General features: G+C 38.2%; 1 protein-coding gene across 1 annotated transcript; it reads left to right on the plus strand.

Annotated features, from left to right (window-relative positions):
* Positions 1-5527: 5527 nt before the first annotated feature.
* Positions 5528-24059, plus strand: LOC128667140 (mucin-22-like). Its single transcript, XM_053722060.1, has 5 exons — positions 5528-5784; positions 7388-16492; positions 18457-18525; positions 20301-20377; positions 23641-24059. Exons 1-5 carry the CDS (start codon positions 5718-5720, stop codon positions 23815-23817), a joined length of 9495 nt encoding a protein of 3164 aa, XP_053578035.1. The 5' UTR covers positions 5528-5717; the 3' UTR covers positions 23818-24059.
* The last annotated feature ends 719 nt before the right edge of the window (positions 24060-24778 follow it).

Genomic DNA, 24778 nt, shown 5'->3' on the forward strand with positions numbered 1-24778 from the left:
GAATATATACATATAAATTTATATGTTACTATGTGTATATACGTTAACCCCTGATAATTACTTCTTGCAGTTATTTTTTAAAAAAATGCTACTTTATTTTTTATTAATAACTACACTACACTGTATTTTGGCAGCCATTTGGGCACATTTTAAAAATCAACCAGATATCTGACCTCTGTTTAATTTTCGGGTCCACTAATAATGGATGGTTATTTATTGCACGCCAGTAAATTAGCGAATTTTCCTGTTTACGGGTGCACAGTAAAAAATAGCAAAATTGAAACCTGCAAATGTGTAATTTGCCTACAGAGTCATGTCATAATTGATATTTGCCACTAGAGATACAAGTTGATTGTTGTCACCAAGTTCAACTTCCATTTCACATTCTCCTTTCGGGAAAATTGCTGATTAAGACAAATGCGTAGAACCGGTTTAACAAAAGAAAAGATATTAGTAAGGATCTAATATGTAAATGTGCAGACACAGGAATCTGAATAATGCTGGGAGGAACTCCCAAATTCCAGGGAAAATTTCAGGATCCAAAATCTGGCAAATAAATATATAAGAAAAACTAAAATTTTCAACCTAATTCTAAATACCTGTAGTTTTGTGCACCTGTGAAATCCTAACTAACATATAACGGTTGATTAGAATCTTTCTGAAATTCTCAATGGGATTGACTATTATTATTTTTTTTTTATCAAAGCAAAATCACAGTCTTTCCGCATTTGATAATTCCCACAATATTTAATTTCCATTTAACTAGATCGGCAATATTAGAAAACGATAATGGCTGTTGTTGATTACTGAACCACATGGACTTCATTAATGCTATTAACCAGTGTTAATAAAGTCCATGTGTGTCTACTGCATACCCATACCCATATAGAGTTTTTTTCTGATCAGTTTGAAACAGTCTGAATGACATTTAGGGGCATGCTGGGTATACTGAACATGTTTGCTTAGTTATGTTTTTAAACTTTTTATATTTTAAAAGTTTTTTTTTTAATTCATTGATTGAGAAAACTTTGTTTTTAGATTTGGCAATATTTTCATCTAAAATCAAGAAAAACACTGAATATTATTTATTTCAATATGAAGAAAGTGTGTACAACTTAAATAGGTCCAGATTATGAGTGGCGCTCTAACGTTAGCGCGCGAGCGATATAGGGTTTATCGCACCTGATTAGGAGCGTATTACAAGTTAAAAGTAAATGGCAAAAAGTTATAAAGGCTCAAAGATATGAAATCTCAGAGTGTAGAAAGAAAAAAAAGGCAGCCAAAGGGCTTTAACATAGCCATACATACATATACTTTTCAAAAGATGTATGTATATATATCCAGTATATATATATATATATATATATATATATATATATATATATATATATATATATATATATGTGTGTGTGTGTGTGTGTTTATATGGGTGTACATGTGAATTTATGTATTTAAATGTGTATATATATATATATTTACAGAAATATATACATACATAAACAAATAAATACATATGTATACATATATATATATACTATATATATATATATATATATATATATATATATATATATATATATATACATATATATATATATATATATATATATATATATATATATATATATATATATATATATATATATATATATATGCATTGGAGCCCTTTGCAATCAAGTTGATGAAAACATTTAAAATCATATTTATGCAATACTCATATTTAATAAAGGTTTTAACTATGTATCTACTGTAAATATTTCACATTCAAATGTTCTCTATATAGCAGAATATGCTCTACTAGTACTAGTACTAAAGCCCGTGTACAGGGGCCATTTTTTGCAGTACAGTGGTCCCACCCCTTGCTCTCTCCCCCCTCTCTTTTGCTTTCTCTCCCCCCTCTCCTTTGTGTTCTCTCTCCTCTCTTTTGCTCTCTCTCTCCCCTCTTTTGCTCTCTCTCTCCCCTCTTTTGCTCTCTCTCTCCCCTCTTTGGCTCTCTCCCCCCTCTTCTGTTCTCTCCCCCCTCTTTTGTTCTCTCCCCCCTCTTTGGCTCTCCCCCCCTTTGGCTCTCTCCCCCCCCTTTGGCTCTCCCCCCCCCTTTGGCTCTCTCTCTCCCCCCCCCCTTTGGCTCTCCCCCCCCCCCTTTGGCTCTCTCTCCCCCCTCTTTGGCTCTCTCCCCTCTTTTACTCTCTATCCTCTTTGGCTCTCTCTCCTCTTTGGCTCTATCTCCTCTTTGGCTCTCTTTCCTCTTTGGCTCTCTCTCTCCCCCCTCTATGGCTCTCCCCCCCCCCTTTGGCTCTCTCCCCCCTCTTTGGCCCTTCTCCCCCCCTCTCCTGCTCCCCCCCTCTCGACGCTCCCGTTGGCCACGCTCCCTGACACTCCGCTTCAGCCTTGCTCTGTGCTGAGTGCTGAGTGTCAGGATCCAAACGGCCAGGTATGTTTGTCACGTGCAGTCTCTACTGCGCATGACTGCATCTGACAAACATACTTGGCCATTTATTATATAGGATGTATTTATAAATAAATATTCCTGTATTTATCTATATATATCTATACCTATATATAATCATCTAGCTATACAGGTATAGATATATATTGTACCATACCATATTGTACCAAAATACCATCAGATATATGTAGAAATATGTATTTATTTTCCCACTTTTTTTTACTTCTATGGGGGAATAAATTAACACATGGGCAATATTCTAAGTTGGGCTTTTTGCCCGCATCGGGTTACCACGCGAGCAAAAATTTTACTTTTAATATGAGCACTACCCAACGCATGCAAAAAGCTTACTTCAAGTGCAGTTAGCACACAAACGGGAGCGTAAATAGTGCTCCACTCATAATCAAGTCCATAATCTTTTATACCAGGATTTTAACAGTTCTCATACTGTAAATTACAAAAACAGTTATGAGTATGTGTATATGTGTATTTATGTGTTTATATATGTATATATGCATGCACATACATGTATATTATGTATACACACACACATACATTTATATATATATATCTACTTTGAAGCTCTTTCCACTCTAATACCTCAAAACATGAAAAAAATCATATTTATTATATATTAATATTTAATAATGTTTTTTTTTTACTGTTTATTTGCTATAAATATTTTACATTCCAATGTTCTTTAAATAGGGGAAAATGTTCTTTGTATATTAATTAGATATTCATATATATATATATATATATATATATATATATATATATATATATATATATATATATATATATATATATAAAATTGTATGTTACCACCTCAAAGTGTTTAATGTCCCTTTAAGGCTCCAAGCAGTAAAAAAAAAAATCAATAAAGGATTCAGCTACAAATAAATAAAATATTAAGATAAATAATTAAGAGCACAGAAAGAAGGGAAAAAAATGTCCTCATTATATAAAACTCTAGTAAAACCTCACTATAAATTAGGATATTGTACAATTACAAAAGAAGGATAATAATAATAATAATAATAATAATAATAATAATAATTATTATTATTATTAATTGTATTATTATTATTATTATTAATTGTATTATTATTATTATTATTATTAAAAAGGGAATAGGTTGTTTGAGAGGTTGGCTAAATGTGCTCTGCTTTCTCTATAAAAAGACCTTGAGATAATATATGATTAATATATATATATATATTCAGAGGATTTTGAGAGCTGGCAGTTGCACGGTTTAAATCAATGACAAGAGGTCATCCCTTAAGGCTAGAAGAAAAGAGATTTCACCTTCAGCACTGAAAGAGCAGTCAAGTTCTGGAACTCACTGCCTGAGGATGTATGGAAGTCTACTCTGCAGATATAGTAGATAACATTTAAAAAAAAAGAGTTGTAATATATTTAAGTCTAAGAATACATAGTTACGATAGCTCTCAAAGAGTAGTTTTTTTAATTGTACTGACCTTCTCTTTACAATACCATGCTACCCCCCCCATCCTGGTTTGCTCTATATAATACATAGTATATATGCGCCTCTATATAAAATACACAGCTATATCTCACTCTGTATAATACACAGCTATAGCTCACTCTGCTCCTCTGTACAATACACAGCTATATCTCACTCTGCTTCTCTGTATAATACACAGCTATAGCTCACTCTGCTCCTCTGTATAATACACAGCTATATCTCACTCTGCTCCTCTGTATAATACACAGCTATATCTCACTCTGCTCCTCTGTATAATACACAGCTATATCTCACTCTGCTCCTCTGTGTACAATACAAAGCAATATCCTCACTTTGCTCCTCTCAGTACAATACACAACTATATCTCACTCTGCTCCTCTCAGTACAATACACAGCAATATCCTCACTTTGCTCCTCTCAGTACAATGCACAACTATATCTCACTCTGCTCCTCTCAGTACAATACACAGCAATATCCTCACTTTGCTCCTCTCAGTACAATACACAACTATATCTCACTCTGCTCCTCTCAGTACAATACACAGCAATATCCTCACTTTGCTCCTCTCAGTACAATACACAACTATATCTCACTCTGCTCCTCTCAGTACAATACACAGCAATATCCTCACTTTGCTCCTCTCAGTACAATACACAGCTATATCTCACTCTGCTCCTCTCAGTACAATACACAGCAATATCCTCACTTTGCTCCTCTCAGTACAATACACAGCTATATCTCACTCTGCTCCTCTCAGTACAATACACAGTAATATCCTCGCTTTGCTCCTCTCAGTACAATACACAGCAATATCCTCACGTTGCACCTCTGTAGACAGTACACATCTATATCTCACTCTGACCCCCCATCTACAAAACACAACTATCTGTCACCCTCCTTTTCCTACAATACACACATCTCTCTCACCCTGCCTTCTGTATACAAAACACAACTATCTCCCAGCCTCCCCTTTGTAAACAATACACAGTTATCTCTAAATGTCCCCTTGGCATACAATAAACAGCTATCTCTCACCTGCCCCTCCATATACAGTACTCAGTTATCACCACTGTACTCCTTTTTATGCAATATACATGTCTCACTGTGACCCTCTCTTTGCAATACACAACTATCTCTCTGTGACTCTCTCAATCACCATCTCTCTATTCAATATTCAGCTATCTCTCAATCTACATCTCTTTATACAACACACAACTATCTGTCATTTTGAGCCTCTCTATACAATACACAGCTATTTCTCAATTGACTTCTCTCTATACAACACACAGCTATCTGTCACTCTTTCCCACTGTATTCAGTGCACAGATATCTGTCACTTTGTCTTATTGTATTTAATAAACAGCTATCTCTCACTCTGCCCCCCCCCCCCACAGTACACAGCTATCTTTCCATCTCCACTCTATGTAGATAATATACACCAAACCTTCCATTTAAATATGTTTGATCTCCTCTCATATTTCTGTTATTTTGAACTTTTTACCACCCATAATTTTTTGCATATTTCTTTAAACATCTGCACAATTTTGTTGTACTTTTTCGCTTCAATGCACAGCAAGTCATAGCAGGTTATGGACATCTGAACTATGTTTAGTGTGTGCATAAAACCTTACAGCAAGAAATAAATTCTTTGGAGTATCACAGGTTGTCACCTTAAGGAGTAACATCTATTGGTTGTCCACGAAATCACCAAATTTATCCTCCTGCACTGACATTATCTAGCGTTGCATTTTCTCGTTTAGCAAGACAATCTAGAAGACACAATGGTGACATCAAGATCTGACCTGGCCACCTTCATTTTGTGTGCTGCCCTCTTCACTTATGTCACAGGTGTGTTCCGGCAAATTTTATGGTATTCTAAAAATTATTGCTTTTTAATGTTATAAATTAATTTGAGTACCAAAACTTTATTGTCAAAATATTAATAATAAAATACAAAACAACACAAAAATGTATTCAAGTGAAATGTTGAAAATTATAGAAATGTATAGTCTGAAATGTTATTGAAATAATTAAGGGGCAAATTCAACTTTATTTATACATTTAATTTTTTTTTATTTCTCCTATAAAAGCCAAAGTATTTTTAAAATTAATTATTTCAAATTATTTAATACTGTATTCATTTTGCCTTTTGTCTATAGATATTGGTTACCAATTTTTGGATAGATATTTTTCAGGTGTAAAATTATCAATTGGTAGAATTAAGAAGATATTTTCATACAAAAATGTTTTTTTTCATTTGTCGCAAATTGATGTGTACAACTAAAACATTATCTAGCTCTTTGCTGTTAAATTAAGGTAAAAAATAATTTATATTTTAAAAAAGGTAAATTGTATTTCTGAATGGTTTTAAAATTTGTGATTAGAATTGAAAAATATACAAAATGACAAATAAGAAGTAAAAAAATGAAAAGTAATTTTTATTTTGTTGAAAATTAATTTCACTCACAAAATGATGTTTTGCACAATTGGTATTGATGGTGAGATATTGAACAAAAAACTAAATGGAAATATACTTAACAGAGTCATTGTCTTAGACTTAACAATAATAATAATAAAAAAATAATAGAAAACCAAAATAACATAACATTTAATTTGATAGTGATGTACAGTATCATTGAGATACAAATCAAGAAAGATCCTTAACTCCATTTTGAAATTTACAATTAATTTTAGAAATAACAGTGTTTTTGTTAAGTACACAGTTCTTGCAGAATATAAATACAAAGATAGCTGATGTTTGAGTATTTCTCATGTTGTTAAAGCACATTCAAATAAATATGTGGCAACTGCTAAGTATTTGTTACCAATTTAAAATATGAAAAAATAATTTGAGCAGATTATCATAGATTTTTTTTTACATGGTAGATTAAACAGTTATGGGTTTCTATTTAATGCTGAACCATGACTTCACTATATATAATACAAGAAAATCTAAGAATATGTTTGTTTTTTTTATCTAATATAATATAAAATATCTGATCTGTGAATATGACAAGCTCAAATTTGCCAATTTTCTATTTGTAATAAAACCTTCAGACTGGATAATAGACACTGATTTCTACAGAATATAAGGAGGGCTTCTGACTTTAAACAAGTCTTTAACAGTACTGGGATTTCTATATGTTTTTGCCTTAAAATTACAGCATATTAGAACAGTTTAAAGCAGTGTTGAGTTTCTTTATCATACAAAGTGACTTTCTGTTTTACATAAAATTTGATAAGTGTTCTATATTTTTGTGCTCAGTTAAGTACATACAAGTATAAAATGTAGCTTTTATATCTAACCCAAGACAACCCCTTAAATTAACTTTCTTACATGTTGTTGGGCTTTAACATAATGTTTATTTAGATTTGTACATGTGCCTTCATTTGCATATTATTTTGAATTAGAAAATATTCTATATTATATATTGTTTTCTGTTTCTGACAGAAATCCTACATGCTGCAGCAGAAACAAACACTAAAACTAGTAATGCCATAGTCACTTCTGGTGCCTCAACAACTGTAGGAATTAGTAAAGTTTTTTCATCTACTACAAGAGATTCTATTATAGCAGCCACCATTTTTGGAGCTACTAGTGCAGTATCTACTACTACAGGAAGCACTACTGCAAAATCTACTGCTGCACCTCCCATAGCAACCACTAGTGCAGCATCCACTACTACAGGAAGTACTACTGCAGAATCTACTGCCACACCTCCCATAGCAACTACAAGTGTAGCATCCACTACTACAGGAAGCACTACTGCAGAATCTACTGCTGCACCTCCCAAAGCAACCACTAGTGCAGCATCCAATAATACAGAAAGCACTACTGCAGAATCTACTGCCACACCTCCCATAGCAACCACTAGTGCAGCATCCACTACTACAGGAAGCACTACTGCAGAATCTACTGCCACACCTCCCATAGCAACCACTAGTGCAGCATCCACTACTACAGGAAGAACTACTGCAGAATCTACTGCTGCATCTCCCATAGCAACCACTAGTGCGGCATCCACTACTACAGGAAGCACTACTGCAGAATCTACTGCTGCACCTCCCATAGCAACCACTAGTGCAGCATCCACTACTACAGGAAGCACTACTGCAGAATCTACTGCCACACCTCCCATAGCAACCACTAGTGCAGTATCCACTACTACAGGAAGCACTACTGCAGAATCTACTGCCACACCTCCCATAGCAACCACTAGTGCAGCATCCACTACTACAGGAAGCACTACTTCAGAATCTACTGCCACAACTCCCATAGCAACCACTAGTGCAGTATCCAGTACTACAGAAAGCACTAATGCAGAATCTACTGCCACACCTCCCATAGCAACCACTAGTGCAGTATCCACTACTACAGGAAGCACTACTGCAGAATCTGCTGCCACACCTCCCATAGCAACCACTAGAGCAGCATCCACTACTACAGGAAGCACTACTGCAGAATCTACTGCCACTACTCCCATAGCAAACACTAGTGCAGCATCCACTACTACAGGAGGCACTACGGCAGAATCTACTGACACACCTCCCATAGCAACCACTAGTGCGGCATCAACTACTACAAGAAGCACTACTGCAGAATCAACTGCTGCACCTCCTAAAGAAACCACTAGTGCAGTATCCACTACTACAAGAAGCACTACTGCAGAATCTACTGCCACACCTCCCTTAGCAACCACTAGTGCGGCATCAACTACTACAGGAAGCACTACTGCAGAATCTACTGCTGCATCTCCTAAAGCAACCACTAGTGCAGTATCCACTACTACAGAAAGCACTACTGCAGAATCTACTGCCACACCTCCCATAGCAACCACTAGTGCGGCATCAACTACTACAGGAAGCACTACTGCAGAATCTACTGTCACACCTCCCATAGCAACCACTAGTGCAGTATCCACTACTACAGGAAGCACTTCTGCAGAATCTACTGCTACACCTCCCATAGCAACCACTAGTGCGGCATCAACTACTACAGGAAGTACTACTGCAGAATCTACTGCCACACCTCCCATAGGAACCACTAGTGCGGCATCAACTACTACAGGAAGTACTACGGCAGAATCTACTGCCACACCTCCCATAGCAACCACTAGTGCGGCATCAACTACTACAGGAAGCACTACTGCAGAATCTACTGCCACACCTCCCATAGCAACCACTAGTGCGGCATCAACTACTACAGGAAGCACTACTGCAGAATCTACTGCTGCACCTCCCATAGCAACCACTAGTGCAGTATCCACTGCTACAGGAAGCACTACTGCAGAATCTACTGCTGCACCTCCCATAACAACCACTAGTGCTGTATCCACTAGTACAGGAAGCACTACTGCAGAATCTATTGCTGCACCTCCCAAAGCAACCACTAGTGTGGTATCCACTACTAAAGGAAGCACTACTGCAGAATCTACTGCCACACCTCCCATAGCAACCACTAGTGCAGTATCCACTACTACAGGAAGCACCACTGCAGAATCTACTGCTGCTCCTCCAATAGCAACCACTAGTGCAGCATCAACTACTACAGGAAGCACCACAGCAGAATCTACTGCTGCATCTACCATAGCAACTACTAGGGCAGCTTCCACTACTACAGGAAGCACTACTGCAGAATCTACTGCTGCACCTACCATAGCAACCACTAGTGCAGCATCCACTACTACAGGAAGCAATACTGCAGAATCTACTGCTGCACCTACCATAGCAACTACTAGTGCAGCCTCCACTACTACAGGAAGCACTAATGCAGAATCTACTGCTTCACCTCCCATAGCAACTAGTAGTTCAGCATCCACTACTACAGGAAGCACTACTGCAGAATCTACTGCTGCACCTACCATAGCAACCACTAGTGCAGCAGCCACTACTACAGGAAGCAATACTGTAGAATCTACTGCTGCACCTACCATAGCAACTACAAGTGTAGCATCCACTACTACAGGAAGCACTACTGTAGAATCTACTGCTGCACCTCCCATAGCAACCACTAGTGAAGTATCCACTACTACAGGAAGCACTACTGCAGAATCTACTGCTGCACCTCCCATAGCAACCACTAGTGAAGTATCCACTACTACAGGAAGCTCTACTGCAGAATCTACTGCTTCACCTCCCATAGCAACTACTAGTGCAGCATCCACTACTACAGGAAGCACTATTGCAGAATCTATTGCCCCAACTCCCATAGCAACCACTAGTGCAGTATCCACTACTACAGGAAGCACTACTGCCCCTATTACAGGAACAACTAGTACACAATCCACTTCTACAGGAATCACTACTGATGTACCTGCTACCAATGAAATCTCTACTGCACCTCCCATAGGAACCACTAGTGCAGCATTTACTACTAAAGGAAGCACTACTGTAGAATCTGCTACCAGTGAAAGCAGTTCTAGAGCCACTAGTGCAGCATCCACTACTACAGGAAGCACTACTGCAGGATCTACTATAGATGAAATCACTACTACCTCTCCTATAGCAACAACTAATGCAGAATCCACAACTACAGGAAGCACTACTGCAGAATCTACTATATCTGAAATCACTACTGCCTCTCCTATAGCAACAACTAATGCAGAATCCACTACTACAGGAAGCACTACTGCAGAATCTACTATAGCTGAAATCACTACTACTGCTCCTATAGCAACAACGAATGCAGACTACACTACTACAGGAAGCACTACTGCAGAATCTACTATAGCTGAAATCACTACTGCCTCTCCTATAGCAACAACTAATGCAGAATCCACTACTACAGGACACACTACTGCAGAATCGACTATATCTGAAATCACTACTGCCTCTCCTATAGCAACAACTAATGCAGAATCCACAACTACAGAAAGCACTACTGCAGAATATACTATAGCTGAAATCACTACTACTGCTCCTATAGCAACAACTACTGCAGGAAGTACTGCTGCAGAGTCTTCTACCACTGAAAGCACTACTGCACTTCCTATAGAAACAACTAGTGCAGTATCCATTTCAACAGGAAGCACTAGTGCAGCATCCATTACTACTGGAAGTACTACTGCAGAATCTGCTACCACTGAAATATCTACTGCAGCTCCCTTTGCAACCACTAATGCAGACTACACTACTACAGGAAACACTACTGCAGAATCTACTATAGCTGAAATCACTACTGCCTCTCCTATAGCAACAACTAATGCAGAATCCACTACTACGGGAAGCACTACTGCAGAATCTACTATAGCTGAAATCACTACTGCCCCTCCCATATCAACAACCAATGCAGAATCCACTACTATAGGAAGTACTACTGCAGAGTTATCTACCACTGAAAGCACTACTGCACCTCCTATAGTAACCACTAGTGCAGCATTTACTACTACTGGAAGCACTACTGCAGAATCTGTTACCACTGAAAACACTATTGCACCTGTTACAGGAACCTCTGGTGCAATATCCACTACTACAGGAAGCACTACTGCAGAATCTAATACAACAGAAATCTCTACTGCACCTACCATTGCAACCACTAGTGCAGTGTTTACTACTAAAGGAAGCACTACTGCAGAATCTGCTACCACTGAAATTTCTACTGCACCTACCAAAGCAACCACTAGTGCAGTGTTTACTACTGCAGGAAGCACTACTGCAGAATCTGCTTCCACTGAACTAACTACTGTACCTCCCATAGTAACCACTATTTCAGCATCCACTACTGCAGGAAGCACTACTGCACAATCTGCTACCACTGACAGCACGACTGCACCTCCCACAGTAACCACTAGTGCAGCATCCACTACAGCTGAAATCACTACTAACCCTCTTATAGCAGAATCCACTACTACAGGAAGAACTACTTCAGAATCTGGTCCCACTGAACTAACTACTGTACCTCCATCCACAAGTGCAACATCCACTACTACAGGAAGCACTACTGCAGAATCTGCTACCAATGAAAGCACTGCTGCACCTCCTATAGTAACCACTAGTGCAGCATCCACTACAGCTGAAATCACTACTGCCCCTCTTATAAAAGAATCCACTACTACAAGAACTACTTCAGAATCTGGTCCCACTGAACTAACTACTGTACCTCCATCCACAATTGCAACATCCACTACTATAGGAAGCACTACTGCAGAATCTACTACAACTGAAATCACTACTGCCCCTCTTATAGCAACAACTAATTCTGAATCCACTACTGAAGGAAGGACTACTGCAGAATCTGCTTCTGCTGAAGTCACTACTGCACCTCCCATAGTAACCAGTAGTGAAGAATCCACTACTATAGGGAGCACTACTGCAGAGTCTGCTACCACTGAACTTCCTACTGTACCTTCAACTACAAGTGCAACATCCAGTATTACAGGAAGCACTACTGCAGAATCTGCTATCACTGAAAGCACTACTACACCTTCAATAATAACCACTAGTGCACCATCCACTACTGCAGGAAGCACTACTGCAGAAACTGTTACTGCTGCAAGTACTACTACACCTCCCATAGTGACAACTAGTGCAGCATCCACTACTGCAGGAAGCACTACTGCAGAAACTGTTACTGCTGCAAGTACTACTACACCTCCCATAGTAACAACTAGCGCAGCATCCACTGCTGCAGGAAGCACTACTGCAGAATCCACTTCTGCTGTAGTCACTACTGCACCTCCTGTAGAAACTACTGGTGCAGGATCCACTACTACAGGGAGCACTACTGCAGAATCTGCTACCACTGAGAGTACTATTACACCTGCTGCAACATCAAATACAGCAGGGAGCACTGCTGCAACATCCACTATTGGAATTTCCACTGCAGCACTTGCTACCACTGGGACAACAACTAAATTATCTATTACTACAGAAAACACTGATTTAGCACCCACTGCCACTGAAACTGTTTCTTCATCAACCACTACTGCAGCATCCACTAAATTAGAACCCATTACTACAGCATCCACTACCACTGGAATTACTACTGTTGCATCAACTCCTATATTAACTACCGTTGCAGTATCCAGTGGCCCTAGTCCACCATCAACTATTACAAGAACCTCTACTGCATTAGCTACTTCTACAGAAACTGCCACCACAACTTTCACTGCCACTGGAACCACTACTGCAACACCACCTAGTACAGATCCCATTACTGCAGCATCCACTACCAGTGAAATTACTACTGTTGCATCAACTCCTATATTAACGACTGTTGCAGTATCCAGTATCACTGGAACGACAATAGCAGAATCCATTACTTCTGGAACCACTAAAGCAGTGTCAATTAACACTGTAACTACTAGTCCAACCATCACTACTACAGAAACCTCTACTGCATTATCCTCTGATACAGACCCCTCTACTGCAGCTTTCACAGGAACAATTAATTTATTTACTACTAAAGCATCTACTACTACTGGGGACATTAGTACTTTACTGGTTTCTACTTTGGACACTAGTACATTATTGGCTACTACTGTAGACACTACTACAGAAACCGTTACAGCTGAATCTGCTACTATGATATCTGTTGCTACAAACACAGCTACCATTGGAACCAATGCCGTCTCATCTGCTACCACTGCTCTGTCCTCTTCTACTATAACCACTAAAAAAGAATCTATTCCTACTGGAACAACTTTTACAGCATCCACTAACCCTGTATCCACCACTGTAGCTTCCATTACTACAGGTATCACTACGGCAGTGTCTATTACTACTGAGACCAAAAGTGAAGCATCTATTACTACAGGCACTGATGTATTACCCACTACTACTGTAACTAGTAATCCATCAACATCTACTACAGGAACCATTACTATAGCATCTATTAACACTGGGACAACTAATGCAGCTTCCAGTATTACAGACATGACTAATGCAGTATCTACCACCATTGGAACAAGCACTGAAGCATCTAATAGTACTGGAATACCTACTAACACTGTAATCACTGCTGCAGCATCTACTTCAGGAACCACTATTGGAGAGTCATCTGTCCCAAAAGCCACTACTCTAGCATCCATTACTACTCAAACTACTGTTGCCACTGGAATTAACACTGTTACCTCTACTTCTCCATTAACCACTTCTGCAGTATCAAGTAACGAGACAACAACTGCAGAACCTATTACCAATGGAATCACCACTGTAGCATCCACTAACACTGGGACCACTAATGCAGCTTCCACTACTTTAGATGTCTCAACAGCTGCATCAACTTCTCCATTAACCACTACTGAAATATCTACTAACAATGAAACCACTAATGTGGCATCTACTAATGCTGGAGTCACTAATGCAGTTTCCACTCCGGCAGTATCAACTTCCACTAGAACGAGCACTGAAGCATCTATTAGTACAGAAATCCCTACTTCAGTACTCACTAACACTGTAACCACTACTACGACATCCAATACTATTGAAACTAGTGTTGACCCATCCACTACTGCTGGTATCACTACAGATACTTCCACTTCTCCATTAATTGTCACTGCAGTGTCAAGTGTAACTGAAACAACAATTGCAGAATCCATTATTACTGGAGCTATTACTGAAGCACCCACTATCACAGGGACCACTAATGCAGTTTCCACTACTACAGACATCACTAATGTTGCATCTACATCTTTATTAACCACTACTGGAACTTCTAGTATTACTGGTACATCAATTGTAGAATCTATTTCTACTGGAGCCACTACTCTAGCATCCACTAATACTGGAACCTCTAATGCAGCATTGAGTGGGGGCACTAACTTAGCTTCCACTACTGAAGCATATACTGCCACTGGAACCAGCAATGAAGCATCTATTACCACAATTAATACCAATTCCATATCCACTAATGCTAGAACCACTACTGCAGCATTAACCACTGATATAGGAACTAATTCAGCATTATCTTCTATTTCAGAAGCCACTATTGCAGCATCCATTACCACTGCAACTACTGCTGCCTCATCCACTATGGCAGAAATTACTACCATTACCTCAACTTCCCCATTAACCACCACTGTAGTATCCAATATAACTGGAGCAACAACAGCAGACTCCATTGCTTCTGAAGCTACTAATATAATATCTACTAACACTGCAACCATTAATACAGGTACCACTACTGCAATACCTACTAGGACAGAAACCACTACTGCAGCTTTTACAACTACTGGAACCATAACTTCAACTTTCACTACCACTGGGACTCTTACTTTAGAATCTACTACCACTGAAACCACTACTAAACCATCTACTAGTGTAAAAACAACTATCACAGAGTTCACTACCACAGAAGCCTCTTCTTCTGTGTCTACTTCTTCATTAACTGCAGCCACATTATCTAGTAACAATGGAACAACATTTACAGAAACCATTACTACAGGAACCACTCTTGAAGTATCTACTATCACTGGAACCACTGCTCCACAATCCCCTACCTTGTTGACCGCTACTGAATTATCAAGTATCACTGGAACAACAACTTCAGCATCCATTAGTAGTGGAACAACTACTACAGCATCCACTAATACTGAACGGAATGCTGAAACTTCCACTAGTATTACTTCTATAGCATCTACTACTACTGAAACCAGCACTGAAACATCTATTATTATTGGAAGCACAAAATTAGAACCAACTAACACTATTAATACTATTCCATCCACTGCCACTACAGGACCCTCTACTGCTGTAAAATCCACTGTTAAAGAAACCAGTTCTGTAGCACCCACTACTTCAGGAACTGCTGTTGCCCAATCTACTGCCATATCTACATTAGCCACTACTGAAGCTTCTAGCATTACAGGAAGCACTACATCAGTACCGAATAACATTGTAACTACTATCCCCTCCACCACTACTACAGGTGTATCTACTGGAGGTACTACATCATCCACTGTAACTGACCTTAGTAATATTTCCATTGCTGCATCTTCCACTACTCCTACTATAGTTAATACATCTTCAGTTGCTATAGTGGCAGCTACTCCTCCAGTGAAAACTACTAAAGCTTCAACTGAAACTGGATATATCACTACAGAAGCAACTACTAAAATGTACATTAGTTCTGGACACACTACTTTAACTTCCATTACAACAGGACCTCCAACTCCTATTACATCCTCTAGTGATTCCAAGTCTACTTCTATAATTTCCAGTGCGTCCCAGCCCCCTACAGTAGCAATTAATATAATTAGTAACTCTACTATTGATGCAACTTCTACTACTATCACTGTTATAGGGTTAAGTAGTTCCTTTGCTACTATGTCAACTACTATAGCTCCAACTGATACTAGGACCACCTCAAATTTCTCCAAGCCTCCTGGGATTATTGAAGTTACAACTGGATCCAGCATCGCTAAGAATGTTACTACAGATTCTAATGAAACTGAGTCAATAACTACTTCAGTTGCCAATGAGTCTGCTACTACAGTTTCCACTGCTACTGAGAACTCTACAGCTAAAACCACTATCAACACTACAACTTCACCAGGTGCCACTTCTAAAGTACTCACCGTTGATGCCTCCACATCTGCAGGAGCTACTGAGATAACTAGTAAGTCATATTAATTAATGTTAGATGTATGCCTGCTAAATCTCTCACGGCAAAAGTGTTGTGGCATAAAAGTGTCAATGATACCTACCTCTGGGGTCAATCACAACCCTGTAGAAAACCTTATCTAATAATTTATCTTAAAAAATCCCTGTAGACGTTAATTGTGAATTTTGTAGAAAAATTCTTAGATAAACTTTTGTAAAGAAGTATGAATGGCCACTCCGTTGGGATCAAGTTGAATTAGTTAAATCAGTTACATAGCTAAGGGAGCATAGAGTCCATGGCCAAAGGTCAGTCTCTGCAAGGACCAAAATAGACTAATTATGGTGACACATATAAAGAGACAGAGGGGCCGATTAATCAAGTGTCTGGTGGACATATTCTTCTGTAGCGAATCATGTCCGCCAGACATCGATAAATGCCGACAGTGATCATTGCACAAGCAGTTCTGGTGAACTGCTTGTGCAATGCTGCCCCCTGCAGATTCGAGGCCAATCGGCCTCTAGCAGGGGATGTCAATCAACCCGATCGTATAAGATCAGGCGGATTGATGTCCACCGCCTCAGAGGAGGCGTATGAGTTAAGGAGCAGCGGTTTTAAGACCGCTGCTTCTTAACTCGTGTTTCCGACGAGCCTGAAGGCTCGCGCGGAAACCGGGGTATACAGCCCCAATCGGGCCGTGATAAATCAGCCACAGTATCTTCAAGGCCAAACTCTACTGATATCAGTAACATATTTAATATGTTGGATGTGAATGATGGTTCTATGTTGAGGCTTTTAGATACTTCTGCCCTCACCCTAGACTTACATTATAAGAACTCTAATTTGAAAGAGGCAAGTTTACCATTCAAACAACTTGCTTCATGTTTTTTAACAGTGGTCATTATCATAGTAATAACCAGGGCTTTTTTGTAGGGTACTTACAGTACTAAGTACCACCACCTCTGCCATCTCATAACAAGTAATATTTGTAATTATCATGTAAATACTCCAATCTTCACAAGAGGGGTCAATTAATACTGGCACCTTTTTGTTTACAAAAGAATCACTGGTAATAACACTCACCTGGCATCAATTGTTAACCACATTTAGTAGTGTATTTATGCCAGATCATTGATTATTTTGGATTGTAAATAAATGCAGGTATCAATAGAAATTAGTGAACTAGTTGAGTGTAAAAAGTAGATGTTTTCTTTTTTTTTATTCTATGTTATATTATTTTTGATGCAACCATTTAGGTCCAGATTACAAGTGGTGTTATTTATGAGTCAGCACTGATTGGCTAAAATGCAAGAACTGAAATAAGGGGGCAGTCTTCAAAGGCTTAGATACAAGGTATTCACAGAGTTAAAACGTATATTAATATAACAGTGTTGGTTATGCAAAATTGGGGAATGGGTATTAAAGAGATTATCTATCTTTTTAAACAATACAAATTCTGGAGTAGGCTGTCCCTTTAAGTCTTAAATCTGAGCAGCAACTAAAAACACCAAAACAACTTAAGACAGAGTGGAAATACAGTAAGAGGGACAGCATTAAATTATCATTTCATGATTCAGATAGAGCATGTAATTTGTTCCCCTCAGTTTATGTCTATTATCTAATCACCTTTGTTCTCTAGGAATCCTTTATTGAAAAGCATACCTAGGTAGATTCAGGGTAGATTCAGGGAGTAGCAATGTACTACTGTGAGCTAGCTGCTGATTAGTGGCTATACACATGTGTCCCTTGTCATTGGTTCTGATTCATTAAAGTTTAATTTTAGCTTAATTGTTCTTTTAATATACTGCTGGAGTGGTACAGAGTTAGACTCTTCAAGAACCAAACTGTATAGAATGGTTACATATTCAAGGGCTTAATTCCTATTAGAACTTATTCCAGTGATATGTTTTTAAAGCAATTAATATATTTTAAAAATGGTGCAACAAAATATACTATATAACTATATATCATCTCTTCTGCAGCTTTATTTGGAGAAGAACTCACGCTTAATCAGAGTACCATCATCACCTTTACGTCTGAACTATCGGAAGGTAATAATAGATTATTTTAATTATTACACAAAGTAGAATGTTTACTATCTGTGTTTACATACTTAATATCAATATAGGGTGTGGTTACCACTGCAATGATACATAGAAACATGGGGGCCGATTTATCAACAGCCGAATAGCATACTATCGGGCTGATTGACACCCTCTGCTAGCGGCCGATTGGCCGCAAATCTGCCGGGAGCGGCTTTGCACAAGCAGTTCACTAGAACTGCTTGTGCAATGATAAATGCAGACAGCGTATGCTGTCGGCATTTATTGATGTCTGTCGGACATGATCTGCTGAGAGAATCATGTCGGACAGACCGATGATAAATCGGCCTCATGGTCTTAATCACTGTATTTAAAAATATTTACAAACTGCAAGGTGATGTGCTCATAATTAATACACAGACACTCATTATCATTGTACAGAGAAGAATGCCAAACGGAAATTTAAAGGACAGTAAATACTAAAAAAATTGCTAGATAGAAATATTAGCCTCAGAATTATATTAAAGGCATATGAAACAGTGCATCTTTAGTTACATACTATGTTAAATCAAAGTAAACATTAAAAAAAAAACAAATACCTTCCTATCTGTAGAGACCACAGCCCCCTTGTTGGGCTGTAACAGGAAGTAATGTACCCTGCACAAATTAAAGTGATAGTAAATCCTAGCGTTTGTGAAATGCTAGGATGTACCAGTGCAACAAATAGGGACTTTCAGTCATGAAGTATAAAATAGGTGATGTTTCCACCTCTTAGCCAATAGCTATGCGGGCCAGCTGGCATTATTCCATATAGCTAGCACACTATTGGCTAAGATCACCTCACTGCAAAATAGCGTTTTGCCGTGGGCGGCTTGAGGCGCTCAGTGCTGCAAATGCTGCAGACAAATAATGGAACTTTCAACATTAAATATTTTATACTTCATGAATGAGAGTCCCCTTTATTTGTTGCACTGGTAAATCCTAGCATTTCTCAAACGCTAGGATTTATTATCACTTTGAGTAAAAAATAAAGAAAGAAAAAAGTAAAATCCTTTTAAAATTATGAATACTAAATATTGAATATTAAGTATAACCCACTGCCCATAAATAAATAGGTGTTGTCATGCTGTAACCTAGGTTTCCATTTCTGCTGAGACCAATCAGGGACAGTTATAATTAAGTCACTAGAGTGTGCAAGCAATGAATGTGTATAATATAGCAGTGATAATCCCTTAACCCAATATAACATATATATATACGTCATGCGGTACTTTGTCTATCTTACCAAATGAGGTGTATATACGTCGGGGCTGCAGGAAGCTCCAGCAGACTTGGCTGTTAGGTTACAGCTGAGAGCTGTAGTTCCTGAGCTCCAGGCATCTGGCACATATGGAACTGGAGCACGATTGGTGCTCCGCCTCCATATGAGGGCAGCTGTCTGATCGTTACAGATAGTGTCACTTTGTGTTTCACCGTCTGTAACGATCTTCTGCTGGTGCCGCCAGAAGGTGTGGGAGGGAATCCGGGAGACAGGTGGGTGGTCCAGCAGCGGAGGGGGGATGATCCTACACTGCAGAAAATAAAAAATAAAGGGAGAGGGAGGAATGGGGAGCTACACTACCGAAAAAGGGTGTTTTTTAAAGAAATAAAAAATTACTTTAACACCCCTTTAAATATTACTGAACTGATATTGTCTATAATTATACTGTTTAACATGTTCATTAGTGTTGCAACTCATCATCGTAAAATGCTGTTCTTTGATTGTTTTTTGTTTTTTCATTTAGTTCCACATTGGGGCATTATCCTGATCGGATTAGCAGTTATTCTTGGTATCATCTTACTACTAGCTTTACTCTGTGGTGTAAGTATCTCCCCCATATATCTTAAAGGGCCATAATACCCAAATGTTTAAACACTTGAAAGTGATGCAGTATAGCTGTAAAAGGCTGACTAGAAAATATCACCTGAACATCTCTATGTAAAAAAGAAAGATATTTTACCTCCAATATTCCTCAGTAGCCACATCCCACTACTTCTAAGCAGCAAATCAGTATGTCTGTCCCAGGACAGCTAAGGGAGTGAGCTTTTGTGCACACTCATCTTATTTCCCTATTCAGTTTAAGGAAGTTTACAATGAAATCTCATAAGAGTTAAGTCAAATCTCATGTGATCACAGTAAAAGAGTTAATGACCTCAGCACTGCTGATGCTGATAGGCTGCTGTTTTTTACCTGCAGCTGGGAGCAGTTGAGTATAACTTTTTACACAGAACTTACTCTGCTGAGCTGAGGACGTTGTGAGGTAAAATATCTTCCTTTTTTACATAGAGATGCTCAGGTGATATTTTCCTGTCAGCTTTTTTACAGTTATACTGCATCAGTTTCAAGTGATATAGCATATGAGTATTATGTCCCTTTAAAAATTTTCTTTCATGATTGATAGACCATGCATTTTTAAATTCATCAAATTATCTTTGTTTTTCTTTTTATCCTTTGTTGAAGATCAGGTAGGTATGCTCAGGAGCATGCAGATGAATGCAGCACTACAGGGCAACAGTTTTGCAAGAATGTTATCCATTTGCAAGAGCTTGCGGGAGCACTTTGTGCTTAGCGCAATTAGCCAGAGGTCAGACTAATGGTTAATTGCCCCCTAAATAAAGTGAATAAAAAATAAAGTTGCTTTCTTGAAATAAAACATAGGAGCATTTCTTTTATAAAAACTTCACGAAGCAGTAATAAGGGGTTAAAGTGAGGGAATGTGGGGTGTTAGAAAAAACGTCACTGAAAATGCCTTTACGTTACAGTCTCTGGGACTGGTTCTAGGCCTAAATGTTAGAACGTTGTACAAACATCCGAAATGTGTTCAAATAAGTTTCATTTTTCGAATGTTGCAAAACATTCACCCATTCTTACCTACAAGTCTACTGGTTTGGAGTCTTCTTTTCTGAGGTCCCGGTGGGCTGATATTAAACCAAAGATTTGACATACAGCAGAAGAGAGGCCATTAAATACAGTCAAATTGCATCAACAAATGCATAGTAAAAAAAAGATAATGTTGTAGCACTTCAAATGAGCAATAGATTGTTTTTTTCTAATAAATTTGAAATTTCTTCCATTTACTGGCCTCCTGTATCATGTGACAGCCATCAGCCAATCACAGATTCATTACCTATACTCTGTGAACTCTTGCACATGCTCAGTAGTAGCTGGTTCCTCGGAAAGTGTGCATTTAAAAAGATTGCACAACATTTGATAATATGGGGCCTTCAGGCTCGCCGGATACAGATGTTATGATGCAGCGGTCTAAAGACCCTGCTCCATAACTTGTCTGCCTGCTCTGAGGCTGCGGACATCAATCCGCCCAATCCTATACGATCAGGTTGATTGACACCCCCTAGCTAGCTGCCGATTGACCACGAATCTGCAGGGGGCAGCATTGTGCAAGCAGTTCACAAGAACTGCTTGTGCAATGATAAATGCCGACAGCGTATGATGTCGACATTTATCGATGTGCGGCAGACATGATACGCTACATCGTATCATGTCCGCTTGCACTTTCATAAATTGGCCCCTATGAGTAAATTGGAAAGTTGTTTAAAATTGTAGGCTGCATCTAAACTGGGAAAGAAAATTTTGACTTTAGTTTCCCTTTAAATCAAAGTTCCTTTTCTTCATTAACCCTTTGCTCACCTGCTGTTTTTAAATACTTACCATAAAGTTTTTCACAAGCATCTAGATCCGTCACGTGTAATTCACAAACTCTCTATTGCCGCTGTGTTTCTCGCAGTCATGTCTCAGTATTTCAAAGCAGAGGAGGTTGTCAATTTTCTTTTTTTTCTTTTTTTGAACTCCTTTTAGTTTTTATTTATTTACTTATTTTTAATGTTTCATAGAGGGAATGATTTCCCCCAATTGTAAAGGGACAGTAAAGTCAAAATTTAAGTTTTATAGTCCAGAAAGATCACGTAATTTTAATCAACTTTCTAACTTACTTGTGTTAGCTAATTTTCACTGTTCTGTTGGTATCCTTTGTTGAAAAGTAAGTCTATGTAGGCTTCGGAACAGGAAAACACTACTGAAAGCTAGCTGCTGATTGGTGGCTGCACATATATGCCCCTTGCTCCCAGTAGTGCATGGCTGCTCTTTAAACAAAAGAGAATGAAGAAAATAAAAGAAATTAGACATGTGCATTTGTTTAATTACAAATGCATATTCGTAACAAAATTCCAAATATTCATTTTGTTTCACAAAACAAATATCCGAACGAAAGCACCAACAAATGTAAAGAAAACAAATAGATTTGAAGGTGATATACTAACCTCTAGCGAACTGGAAAGCTGCGCTAATCCGACTCTTCTTCACTGAGTCTAGGGTGGCGCTAATAGGAGCTGAATCCATAGCCTGCACTACAAAAAGAAGATCCTTTAGCGCAGGCTCAGCAATCTGCAGCACCAAGATTCCTATTAGTGTGTCTCTGGAGTCAGTGAAGAAGGCTCGGGATTAGCATTGCTCCCCAACCCGATAGAGGTAAGTATAAGCTTATGGGTGACACTGTGTCACCTGCAGCAAAATAACATTTACATTCGTTATAAAAAACAAATTTAAATGTTAACGAATATTCAGTATTTGTTTAGCTTTAAATTAGACAAATTCCAAATTGTGCAGCAAACAAATATTTGTTTAGAATGATTTGTCCAACATATTCGCTGCTGCACAGGTCTAATTGAAATTATTTCAAAAGTTGTTTTATATTGTATGTTCTTTCTGAATTATGAAATAAAATGTTTGCGTCTCATGTCCCTTTACAAAGTTTGTTCTGTAATGTTTATCGGAATAATGAAAGAAAAAATGTGAGTTTCATGCCGCTTTTAGACATGTGCACCCTTCTTAGCCTACTTTAGTACGCTCTCATGAAGAGGAGATACATTTTAACAAAGGATATCAAGAGAAAATGTAATGTCTTACTCTATCTGAATCACAAATGTTTAATTTTAACTTCCATCTACCTTAAAAAATGTTTTTCGTTAACCCCTATGCACTTTTTTCCACCTTTGTACATCAAACTGTATATGTGCTCTTTGTAAAAAAAGAAGATTTCTAACAAGAAAAACGTCTTGTCTCCTCAGATACTGAAGCGTAAGCGATCGGTCGGCAAGTACGCTATGGAAGAATATCCTAAATACGTTGCCCATTTAGCAGAGTGGAATGCGACAAATCTGGAACTGATTACAGACCCTGAGGTTGGGATACAGAATTTAAACTTCCGACCAAGACCTCGCCAGTCTGGATTTAAGAACAATTAATAACTTAATTTGGCTGTACTATTAATTGGATTTCAAATACTCTGTGTTAAACTAAATGTTTAGTTTGCAGATGGGCACTAGCTGCAGAAACGTTGTCTATCACTCCAAGTTCTGTGGGGCCGGAACTCACAGATGCTCTGTGTGTGTGTATTTATATGTATGAATGTATTAAACAATACTTGACCCAATTGCTCATGTTATACACCCTTAGTTTTTATAAAAGTTTGATATCATTTATCATTCTTTTTGCTTAATATATTTTTTTTATAATGTATTAATTACTGTTAGCAATATTTTTTTATGTGATATATATGATTGGCTAATAAGTATACGAGTAAGGCTGTAAAACTGACTGAACTTAGCTTTTATGTTTTATACACTATATGACGTTGTAATTATGTGTTTAAGTGGTAAATCTGTGTTTATGTTGTGAGTGTGTGGTGTGTGAGTGCCTTGTGTATGTATGTGTGTGGTATGTGTTATGTATATGTGGTGTGCTTTTGCGTATGTGGGTGTATGTGGTGAGTATTTATGTATGTAATGTGTATACATGTACTGTATGTGTTGGAGGTGAGTATATGTGTTGTGTTGTTTGTTTATTTTGCTGTGTATGGTAAATGTGAGTGTTAACCTAGTAGGTGTGTGGTGAGTGTGTGTGTTAAATATATATCAATATTTGTGTGTATACACACACTATATGGCCAAAAGTATGTGGACAACTGACCATCACACTTTTATTGCTTGTTGGACATCCTTGTTGGACATCTTATTCTGAAACAACGGGCAATGATACAGAGTTGGCCCAATTTGTGGCTATAATAGCTCCCTGGGAAGACCATCCACAAGATTTTGCAGTGTGTCTGCAAAAAGTTGTGTCCAATCAACCAAAAGAGCATTTGCGAGGTCAAGTCCTGATATTGGATGAGATCTGGCTCACAATCGGCATTCCAATTCATCCGGA

Source organism: Bombina bombina, chromosome 7 (assembly GCF_027579735.1).
Source record: "Bombina bombina isolate aBomBom1 chromosome 7, aBomBom1.pri, whole genome shotgun sequence".
NCBI lineage: Eukaryota > Metazoa > Chordata > Amphibia > Anura > Bombinatoridae > Bombina > Bombina bombina.